General features: G+C 42.9%; 1 protein-coding gene across 1 annotated transcript in view; it reads right to left on the reverse strand.

Moving 5' to 3' along the window:
* The window catches only part of LOC117548467 (diacylglycerol kinase theta), a gene marked incomplete at its 3' end in the record, with an annotated part of 18,393 nt that extends 13,209 nt beyond the window's left edge, over nucleotides 1–5,184 (reverse strand). The window contains 1 exon segment of the mRNA XM_034219786.1: nucleotides 3,981–5,184. Within this exon segment, the coding sequence (XP_034075677.1) occupies nucleotides 3,981–4,200 (220 nt within the window).
* Between the last annotated feature and the right edge of the window lie 7,047 nt (nucleotides 5,185–12,231).

The following is a 12,231-nucleotide window of genomic DNA, read 5'->3' on the forward strand; positions in this document are numbered from 1 at the left end:
TGATGTTCAGGTGTATATCAGTATGTAGTGTCTCTACTTTAAAGAGTCCTCTCCTGCTGATGTTCAGGTGTATATCAGTATGTAGTGTCTCTACTTTAAAGAGTCCTCTCCTGCTGATGTTCAGGTGTATATCAGTATGTAGTGTCTCTACTTTAAAGAGTCCTCTCCTGCTGATGTTCAGGTGTATATCAGTATGTAGTGTCTCTACTTTAAAGAGTCCTCTCCTGCTGATGTTCAGGTGTATATCAGTATGTAGTGTCTCTACTTTAAAGAGTCCTCTCCTGCTGATGTTCAGGTGTATATCAGTATGTAGTGTCTCTACTTTAAAGAGTCCTCTCCTGCTGATGTTCAGGTGTATATCAGTATGTAGTGTCTCTACTTTAAGAGTCCTCTCCTGCTGATGTTCAGGTGTATATCAGTATGTAGTGTCTCTACTTTAAAGAGTCCTCTCCTGCTGATGTTCAGGTGTATATCAGTATGTAGTGTCTCTACTTTAAAGAGTCCTCTCCTGCTGATGTTCAGGTGTATATCAGTATGTAGTGTCTCTACTTTAAAGAGTCCTCTCCTGCTGATGTTCAGGTGTATATCAGTATGTAGTGTCTCTACTTTAAAGAGTCCTCTCCTTGCTGATGTTCAGGTGTATATCAGTATGTAGTGTCTCTACTTTAAAGAGTCCTCTCCTGCTGATGTTCAGGTGTATATCAGTATGTAGTGTCTCTACTTTAAAGAGTCCTCTCCTGCTGATGTTCAGGTGTATATCAGTATGTAGTGTCTCTACTTTAAAGAGTCCTCTACTGCTGATGTTCAGGTGTATATCAGTATGTAGTGTCTCTACTTTAAAGAGTCCTCTCCTGCTGATGTTCAGGTGTATATCAGTATGTAGTGTCTCTACTTTAAAGAGTCCTCTCTGCTGATGTTCAGGTGTATATCAGTATGTAGTGTCTCTACTTTAAAGAGTCCTCTCCTGCTGATGTTCAGGTGTATATCAGTATGTAGTGTCTCTACTTTAAAGAGTCCTCTCCTGCTGATGTTCAGGTGTATATCAGTATGTAGTGTCTCTACTTTAAAGAGTCCTCTCCTGCTGATGATCAGGTGTATATCAGTATGTAATGTCTCTACTTTAAAGAGTCCTCTCCTGCTGATGTTCAGGTGTATATCAGTATGTAGTGTCTCTACTTTAAAGAGTCCTCTCCTGCTGATGTTCAGGTGTATATCAGTATGTAGTGTCTCTACTTTAAAGAGTCCTCTCTTGCTGATGTTCAGGTGTATATCAGTATGTAGTGTTTTACTTTAAAGAGTCCTCTCCTGCTGATGTTCAGGTGTATATCAGTATGTAGTGTCTCTACTTTAAAGAGTCCTCTCCTGCTGATGTTCAGGTGTATATCAGTATGTAGTGTCTCTACTTTAAAGAGTCCTCTCCTGCTGATGTTCAGGTATATATCAGTATGTAGTGTCTCTACTTTAAAGAGTCCTCTCCTGCTGATGTTCAGGTGTATATCAGTATGTAGTGTCTCTACTTTAAAGAGTCCTCTCCTGCTGATGTTCAGGTGTATATCAGTATGTAGTGTCTCTGCTTTAAAGAGTCCTCTCCTGCTGATGTTCAGGTGTATATCAGTATGTAGCGTCTCTACTTTAAAGAGTCCTCTCCTGCTGATGTTCAGGTGTATATCAGTATGTAGTGTCTCTACTTTAAAGAGTCCTCTCCTGCTGATATTCAGGTGTATATCAGTATGTAGTGTCTCTACTTTAAAGAGTCCTCTCCTGCTGATATTCAGGTGTATATCAGTATGTAGTGTCTCTACTTTAAAGAGTCCTCTCCTCTGATGTCCAGGTGTATATCAGTATGTAGTGTCTCTACTTTAAAGAGTCCTCTCCTCTGATGTTCAGGTGTATATCAGTATGTAGTGTCTCTACTTTAAAGAGTCCTCTCCTGATGATGTTCAGGTGTATATCAGTATGTAGTGTCTCTACTTTAAAGAGTCCTCTCCTGCTGATGTTCAGGTGTATATCAGTATGGAGTGTCTCTACTTTAAAGAGTCCTCTCCTGCTGATGTTCAGGTGTATATCAGTATGTAGTGTCTCTACTTTAAAGAGTCCTCTCCTGCTGATGTTCAGGTGTATATCAGTATGTAGTGTCTCTACTTTAAAGAGTCCTCTCCTGCTGATGTTCAGGTGTATATCAGTATGTAGTGTCTCTACTTTAAAGAGTCCTCTCCTGCTGATGTTCAGGTGTATATCAGTATGTAGTGTCTCTACTTTAAAGAGTCCTCTCCTGCTGATGTTCAGATGTATATCAGTATGTAGTGTCTCTACTTTAAAGAGTCCTCTCCTGCTGATGTTCAGATGTATATCAGTATGTAGTGTCTCTACTTTAAAGAGCTGGCCGGCTCTCTTGTGATTGGTCAACACTTAGAGATGTCCCGCCCCTTAGCCTATCAGGTACAATGTGTTGGAGTCCTAGCCAATAGCAGCGCAAGGGTTACAACTCTGGGAGCTTTGGGGTTTTAGTCTCTGCAGACTATTCACAGCACTAAAGCTCTGGAGGAGAGGGAACACGACGGCAAGCAGAAGAAACCCTTTTAAAAGAAGGAAAGTGGACAAAAGGCGTAAAGAGTAAAGAAAAATAAATTAGAGGAAAGAGGAGAAAATAAATAACCAAAACAGAAAAAGGAAAGGACACAGGAGGCAAGGAAAGACAACTAATGAAAAGAGAAGGCAAGCGAGAGGAGACGGGAAGAAGGACCTGAATCAGAGGAAGAGTTCCCAGCAGCTCACTCTGTTTCTATCTGATCCTCCTGAGATTTAAAAACTCACTGCAGCTTTTTAATCAACACTGTGTTACGACCCTGGGGAAGTGCTGTGGCTCATTGTGTGTGTGTGAGTGTGAGTGAGTGAGTGTGTGTGTGTGAGTGAGTGAGTGTGTGTGTGAGTGTGAGTGTGTGTTTGTGTGTGTGTGTGTGTGTGTGTGAGAGAGTGAGTGAGTGAGTGAGTGTGTGTGTGTGTGTGTGTGTGAGAGAGAGTGTGTGTGAGAGTGAGTGTGTGAGTGTGTGTGTGTGTGTGTGTGTGTGTGTGTGTGTGTGTGAGTGAGTGAGCAGGTGGTGCCCGTTAGCTGATTGGCTGCCTTCGACAGGCTGATTGGTCCACCTGGAGAGAGCATTTAAGCTGCAGCCACGCAGTCCCTCTCCATGTCTGTTGTAGAGAACCTGATCTATTGTTCTTTTACATCTCACGATTACCGGTGCTTTTGTACTTTTTGTGAAGATAAGCTAATTGAATCTGTCTTGAAAGACACGCTTTGCTTTTGTTCAAATCCTGTTTTCTCGTTAGGTGAGAAGCCTGTATTTTAATGTACTTATTGTTGTTAAGCAAGATGTATGTATGCCCAGGGTTATTTGTGTATGGCGGTTGTCTCGCCTCCCTTAAAAACAAACGGGTAATTCAAATTGCCAAAGGCATTTTTCTGTCTCATTGTCCATTTCTTGGGAGTGGGGAGAGTGCCATGTTGTGCTGCTCCTAGGTTCCCCTAGACCTGGGCGTAACAACTGCAAACGTGTTAATGTGCATGTTGTATATGTGGAGGAAAATGTATAAAATACATGTAGTTTTTTTGCATATACTTGGTGGTGGTTGTTGTTGTTGTTGTTGACTTAAATTTGACTTATTTGCCAATATATCGTCCTGTTATTTCTCTATTTGGATTGGTGTAACTACCTCTTGCATATTTCATTACTCTATTTGTTGTATTCTTGTTGTAGGCTAATATGCACAATATCTAGCATAATAGTTTCCCTCTGGATTAAAAACAAGTGTATCTTACTTTACTGATCAATTAAAGAAATGCAATCTTAACTAAATGCTCTTTGCACTCATCAGCAAACCCTTGTTGCTTTTTAGGGTCACCTGCAGCTGGATATGCACTCATGCAGTGGTGCATTTTTACAGTAGGCTAATTAATGTAAATAATGCACTTCATGTGTTACCTTCACACAGGAAGCCCACCAGCCCCCAGATGAAGTCGCTGCAGCTGTGGCAGAAGGTGGGCTTTGTGAGGGTGACTTTGCGGAGGCAGTGTCCTCCAGGATCCGGGATCTGGTGCTTGTTCCGGGGAACAGGGGACTGCTGAGCCCGCTTCTTCCCGGCCAGAGGGCTCGATGTCCGGCTGTCAGTGAACTCAGGGTTCGCCGGTCTGCAGTCCGCCATGTCCTCCTCAACACACCGACAACAGTGCAACAACACGGGGTGTGTCTTAGCTTAAAGTGGAGCAGAAAACTCCTGGAGCTCTAAAAAATATATATTCCACCCCCAGCGGCGAGACATCACACCCGGCGACCGAGCTGCTTTCTCGGCGTGAGTCCTGGAGCTCCCCCCGGTCCTCAGAAGATAATTATCCAAGGTCCACAAATACAGAGTAGGCGTGTCCCGACTTTGTGATCCAACAACAACGCAGACTGCTGTAAAACGGGATTTCTAGAAGAGTCACCCGGCTTGGAGACAGCGGTACCACCCAGTGGTTATACCCGGCGGACAGGGCACTAAAGTCGGCGTGTTTATCAGACCCTCCCGCCTCTCTGGTTCCCCAAAATACAAACTCCTGAAATATTAATCGTCCATCCACCTTGTTAAAAGCACAGCATGTATTCCAGGGAAGGCAGTGCTCGGCTACTCGGTTTGCAAGCCTTTTTTAGTCTTCTGACTATGGAGATATCCCCCTCCTCGCCGCGAATAGAGACCCAAAGCCCGGGGACAGATCTCCGAGCTCCGTGTGGTTCCAGGAGCTTTTCCCTTTGCTCGGGAAGCCGAATGAATAAAAGATGACAAATATCGACCCAGTGGAGCTGGATGCAGGGTGAAGTCTCTTTGAAATGATTCTTTCAGTCAAAGCACGCAGCCATGCAGCCCTGCACGTCCGGATCCGGAAAAGAGGCACTGCAGGCCGGGGAGGAAACGGTGAAAAAGCTGCTTCTGCGAGACTGGAAGATAAACGTTATTCAACAAGTGTGAAGAGGGGGGCTTTCATTTTGGGGTTTCCTTCTCCTTCTTCTTCCTCTGCTTCTTCCTCCTCTGCTTCTCCTTCCGCGTCAGTCTCCAACACTGATTTACTCCTCCCCCCTCTCCTCGCATCCTCGCCTCCTTTCCTTGTTCCCTTCATCCCTTCCTTTTCCTTTCCTCCATCACTCAGGAGCCTCTGCATCCTTAAAAATTAAATGAATGATTCCTAAAATAAAATACTATATTTTATTCTGTCACATTTCCTTCCTGTTTCTTCACTTCCTCTTTCTGTTTACACACCGCCTCCTTCCTCATGCAAATACAAAAACTGCATCCCAGTTTTCTGCAAATCATAATAAAGAGACATGTGCAAATGTCTCTTCTTTCTTAAGACAAAAAAGCATGCTTTGTGTAAAATAATGTCTTCATTTGAATATGTGTGCATATAGGGTGGGGATATCTCATTATTGGCCCATAATATGTGGGATCTTAGCTATTATATATTAAATCTATAGAATGGACAGCATGCCTTCAGAAAATATCAGAATATTACAAAAAAACATTAAATTAGGTTCACTTCATTGTGAAAATGTGTCTTTGTTTAACAGCAATGTGAAATATGTTCAAACGTGTATTTATTTGTTGATTAATTTACAAAAAGTGACCCATAATTACCTGAAAATAGGAGTTGTAGCTCAGCTAATACATACATGTCTACACCTTGAGTATCTACACTCATTAATGTGTAAATTAAGACCAAAGTGTGTTATTATTGTGAGGTTTAAAGGCAAATATTGACCCTTAAATCTCTGTATTTCTGTCTGTGTTTGGACCCTGAGAGTTGAGCTTACTTCCATCCCTAACCCTGATTCGTATAATTATGAAAGAACTTACATTGAGAGATTATCTGGATATCTGAAGGAACAGCTTCAGGCAGAGCAGACGCTGTGAGAAACACAAACTGTGGACAGCATGACGTTTGAGATAAGATCACATATTAATCATATTGATCGACATAGAGTACAGTTGTTGCAAGACCACAGACATGCACATAAATACAGATACAATATATGAAACAACCAAAGAATAACAAGGTATGGAAGCCCGGAGGAGACATTTTAATTCATGTAATATACGTTATTTTAGTCAAACTTAAAATGCAATAGCGAAGTTGGACACTTTTCACGCTTTAATGTCTGCTGATAAACGCCTTTCCTTCTTCTCTGTGTGAATAACCAGGTTATTAATAGACACCTTATCTCAGAAGGACTCACAGAAAGCACGTGAAGAAATGTAACATGAGATAAAATACAAACTTGTTCAAGAACAAATGAATCTAACAATCTGTAGAATCCTAAAAGGTCTGATTGTACTCTGCAGCTGTTGGCAAAATAGTTTAGAGCGAAACGTGTGAATCACGATAATGAACAGAAGGAAGTGAAAATAGGGAACAATGCAGAGTAACATGTCAAAGATATAGCAACAGTTTATTGCCTCAGCTTCAGGTTGCCTTTCCGGATATGACATAAAACATGTGGTGAAGTATAAGTACATTTAATACATCACTCGCTGTCTCACGGAGAGATACTGCAGGTCCTTCCTTCCTGCAGCAGTCAGACAACCCCCCCCCCCCACACACACACACACACACACACACACCCACACACACACACACACACACACACACACACACGCACACACACACACACACACACACACACACGCACACACACACACACACACACACACACACACACACACACACACACCACACACACACACACACACACCACAACACAGACTATAACACCCCTTGCTGCTAAATACCAACAAACTATGTGCAATATGTGCTATGCATAAATGCCGTTAATAACTGTGTAATACCTGGCTGCTAAATCCTAAGAACTGTTACAAAGTGTGTATTTGTTTACGTTATGTAAAATGTTTATTATATATTTTATTATATCATAACTTTGTACTTTTTTTTTTAATGCATGTCACATATTACTTCTACTTTTACTCAAGTACAAGATCTGAGTACTTCTACTTTTACTATAAGATCTGAGTACTTCTACTTTTACTATAAGATCTGAGTACTTCTACTTTTACTACAAGATCTGAGTACTTCTACTTTTACTACAAGATCTGAATACTTCTACTTTTACTATAAGATCTGAATACTTCTACTTTTACTATAAGATCTGAGTACTTCTACTTTTACTATAAGATCTGAGTACTTCTACTTTTACTACAAGATCTGAGTACTTCTACTTTTACTATAAGATCTGAATACTTCTACTTTTACTATAAGATCTGAGTACTTCTACTTTTACTACAAGATCTGAGTACTTCTACTTTTACTATAAGATCTGAGTACTTATTAGTAGAGTTTTTCTCAGAGATTTATTTAATTATAACTTTTGTTATTATAATAAATAACGGTGGTGTTGTGCAGAGCTGAACCTGCTGCAGATGGCCACTAGGTGTCAGTGTTGGACAGGAAACTGCTGCGCTGCCTCTGAGCAAGGCAGCATCAACCTTCAGAATCAGAATCAGGTTTATTGCCAGGTAGGTTCATACGAGGAATTTGACTTGATGTCGTGGTGCTGTAGTGCGAGAGAAAGGGAGTCGGAGGCGGTGCATCGAAGGTGCAAAACTGTCTTTAATGAGCAGCAGAAATGCAGGTGTTGTCGGGTCGCAGCCGAGGAGGGCACACAACATATAAAAGTAACCACATATATGTCCGTGTGGAAACAATACCCCCAACTCTAGTTCCATGTGTGGATTATGTAACCCAGTGTATTAAAGGTGGTCACCACAGTGCATACATAAAAGTAAAACAAGAAATCTTTAAGGACACCGTAATAAAATATAGTTAAATAGCAATAAAATAAAGCAGTAATTCACATGGAAATAGAATGCTATGAATGATAGGATATCAAATATGAAATAAGAAATATGTGCAGAAAGCAGTATGAACATTGTGTGCATTAATAGAGAGAAACACATTTAATATTTAAACTATTAACTCTAATCAGAGGTTTTTTTATGTTTTGTATTTTTATTAAAGTTAAATTAAAGGCTTTACAAAATGTTTCAACCCAATTAAAAAAACATGCAATTTATCAACAAAAAGTCACAGTTGTGTGATTAAAACCGAATAAAAGGAAAACCTAAGTAGAAATAATTATCAGGACAACAGTTGATTAATACAATTGAAAATCAAATATGAGTTAAAACCTTTATATACAGTCTATGGTTAAAACCAATAAAAGGAGTAAGAATGAAATAACAAATAAAAAACTATAATAACTAAATAAAAATAAGACAAGGGTAAAGACAAAGTAAAGAAGTATGCATTAAAATAATCAAATAACAATTAAATGTATTGATAAATAATACAAACAAGACACGTGGGTTTAAACTAATCATAGAAGCAGCAATAACAAAAGGAAACATGTAAAATTAATAAAATGAAAAGCAGATTAAATGTAGTTTATTTAATTAAACTCTGCATAAAGATTCATATATATCCTCCCCCTGACCACAAGGTGGCACTGCAGGCTGCGTTCAACACATCTGGACTCTGCTCAAATTCAGGAAATTATTTCAATCCTTTCATTTTGGAGCTCAACCAGTCAGGAGGACATCACGAGACGAAGACACACGGAAGACAGGCAGAAAGAGGGGGCTCCAGTTATACATGTGTGAGCTGCCCTGATGTGGGACACTTTGGCTCTAAGCCTGATGTGGGACACTTCTGCTCTAAGCCTGATGTGGGACACTTTGGCTCTAAGCCTGATGTGGGACACTTCTGCTCTAAGCCTGATGTGGGACACTTTGGCTCTAAGCCTGATGTGGGACACTTCTGCTCTAAGCCTAATGTGGGACACTTTGGCTCTAAGCCTGATGTGGGACACTTCTGCTCTAAGCCTGATGTGGGACACTTTGGCTCTAAGCCTGATGTGGGACACTTCTGCTCTAAGCCTGATGTGGGACACTTTGGCTCTAAGCCTGATGTGGGACACTTTGGCTCTAAGCCTGATGTGGGACACTTCTGCTCTAAGCCTGATGTGGGACACTTCTGCTCTAAGCCTGATGTGGGACACTTTGGCTCTAAGCCTGATGTGGGACACTTTGGCTCTAAGCCTGATGTGGGACACTTTGGCTCTAAGCCTGATGTGGGACACTTCTGCTCTAAGCCTGATGTGGGACACTTCTGCTCTAAGCCTAATGTGGGACACTTCTGCTCTAAGCCTGATGTGGGACACTTTAGCTCTAAGCCTAATGTGGGACACTTTGGCTCTAAGCCTGATGTGGGACACTTTGGCTCTAAGCCTGATGTGGGACACTTTGGCTCTAAGCCTGATGTGGGACACTTCTGCTCTAAGCCTGATGTGGGACACTTTAGCTCTAAGCCTAATGTGGGACACTTTAGGCTCTAAGTCCTGATGTGGGACACTTTAGCTCTAAGCCTGACGTGGGACACTTCTGGCTCTAAGCCTGACGTGGGACACTTCTGCTCTAAGCCTGATGTGGACACTTTAGCTCTAAGCCTAATGTGGGACACTTTAGCTCTAAGCCTAATGTGGGACACTTTGGCTCTAAGCCTAATGTGGGACACTTTGGCTCTAAGCCTAATGTGGGACACTTTGGCTCTAAGCCTAATGTGGGACACTTCTGCTCTAAGCCTAATGTGGGACACTTCTGCTCTAAGCCTGATGTGGGACACTTTAGCTCTAAGCCTAATGTGGGACACTTTAACTCTAAGCCTGATGTGGGACACTTTAGCTCTAAGCCTGATGTGGGACACTTCTGCTCTAAGCCTGATGTGGGACACTTTAGCTCTAAGCCTAATGTGGGACACTTTGGCTCTAAGCCTAATGTGGGACACTTCTGCTCTAAGCCTAATGTGGGACACTTCTGCTCTAAGCCTAATGTGGGACACTTTGGCTCTAAGCCTGATGTGGGACACTTTAGCTCTAAGCCTGATGTGGGACACTTCGGCTCTAAGCCTGATGTGGGACACTTTAGCTCTAAGCCTAATGTGGGACACTTTGGCTCTAAGCCTAATGTGGGACACTTCTGCTCTAAGCCTAATGTGGGACACTTCTGCTCTAAGCCTAATGTGGGACACTTTGGCTCTAAGCCTGATGTGGGACACTTCTGCTCTAAGCCTGATGTGGGACACTTTAGCTCTAAGCCTAATGTGGGACACTTTGGCTCTAAGCCTAATGTGGGACACTTCTGCTCTAAGCCTAATGTGGGACACTTCTGCTCTAAGCCTAATGTGGGACACTTTGGCTCTAAGCCTGATGTGGGACACTTCGGCTCTAAGCCTGATGTGGGACACTTCGACTCTAAGCCTAATGTAGGACACTTCGGCTCTAAGCCTAATGTAGGACACTTTGGCTCTAAGCCTGATGTGGGACACTTTGGCTCTAAGCCTGATGTGGGACACTTCTGCTCTAAGCCTGATGTGGGACACTTTAGCTCTAAGCCTAATGTGGGACACTTTGGCTCTAAGTCTGATGTGGGACACTTTAGCTCTAAGCCTGATGTGGGACACTTTGGCTCTAAGCCTGACGTGGGACACTTCTGCTCTAAGCCTAATGTGGGACACTTTAACTCTAAGCCTAATGTGGGACACTTTGGCTCTAAGCCTAATGTGGGACACTTTGGCTCTAAGCCTGATGTGGGACACTTTAGCTCTAAGCCTGACGTGGGACACTTTAGCTCTAAGCCTGATGTGGGACACTTTAACTCTAAGCCTAATGTGGGACACTTTGGCTCTAAGCCTAATGTGGGACACTTTGGCTCTAAGCCTAATGTGGGACACTTCTGCTCTAAGCCTAATGTGGGACACTTCTGCTCTAAGCCTGATGTGGGACACTTTAGCTCTAAGCCTAATGTGGGACACTTTAACTCTGAGCCTGATGTGGGACACTTTAGCTCTAAGCCTGATGTGGGACACTTTGGCTCTAAGCCTGATGTGGGACACTTCTGCTCTAAGCCTAATGTGGGACACTTTAGCTCTAAGCCTGATGTGGGACACTTTAGCTCTAAGCCTAATGTGGGACACTTTGGCTCTAAGCCTAATGTGGGACAATTTGGCTCTAAGCCTGATGTGGGACACTTTGGCTCTAAGCCTGATGTGGGACACTTTGGCTCTAAGCCTGATGTGGGACACTTCTGCTCTAAGCCTGATGTGGGACACTTTAGCTCTAAGCCTAATGTGGGACACTTTGGCTCTAAGCCTAATGTGGGACACTTTGGCTCTAAGCCTGATGTGGGACACTTTGGCTCTAAGCCTGATGTGGGACTACTTTGGCTCTAAGCCTGATGTGGGACACTTTTGCTCTAAGCCTGATGTGGGACACTTTAGCTCTAAGCCTAATGTGGGACACTTTGGCTCTAAGTCTGATGTGGGACACTTTAGCTCTAAGCCTGATGTGGGACACTTTGGCTTAAGCCTGACGTGGGACACTTCTGCTCTAAGCCTGATGTGGGACACTTTAGCTCTAAGCCTAATGTGGGACACTTTAGGCTCTAAGCCTAATGTGGGACACTTTGGCTCTAAGCCTAATGTGGGACCTTTGGCTTAAGCATGTGGGACACTTTGGCTCTAAGCCTAATGTGGGACACTTCTGCTCTAAGCCTAATGTGGGACACTTCTGCTCTAAGCCTGATGTGGGACACTTTAGCTCTAAGCCTAATGTGGGACACTTTAACTCTGAGCCTGATGTGGGACACTTTAGCTCTAAGCCTGATGTGGGACACTTCTGCTCTAAGCCTGATGTGGGACACTTTAGCTCTAAGCCTAATGTGGGACACTTCGGCTCTAAGCCTGATGTGGGACACTTTAGCTCTAAGCCTAATGTGGGACACTTTGGCTCTAAGCCTAATGTGGGACACTTTGGCTCTAAGCCTAATGTGGGACACTTCTGCTCTAAGCCTAATGTGGGACACTTCTGCTCTAAGCCTAATGTGGGACACTTTGGCTCTAAGCCTGATGTGGGACACTTTAGCTCTAAGCCTGATGTGGGACACTTCGGCTCTAAGCCTGATGTGGGACACTTTAGCTCTAAGCCTAATGTGGGACACTTTGGCTCTAAGCCTAATGTGGGACACTTCTGCTCTAAGCCTAATGTGGGACACTTTGGCTCTAAGCCTGATGTGGGACACTTCTGCTCTAAGCCTGATGTGGGACACTTTAGCTCTAAGCCTGATGTGGGACACTTT

Source organism: Gymnodraco acuticeps, unplaced genomic scaffold (assembly GCF_902827175.1).
Source record: "Gymnodraco acuticeps unplaced genomic scaffold, fGymAcu1.1, whole genome shotgun sequence".
In the NCBI taxonomy this organism is placed as follows: domain Eukaryota; kingdom Metazoa; phylum Chordata; class Actinopteri; order Perciformes; family Bathydraconidae; genus Gymnodraco; species Gymnodraco acuticeps.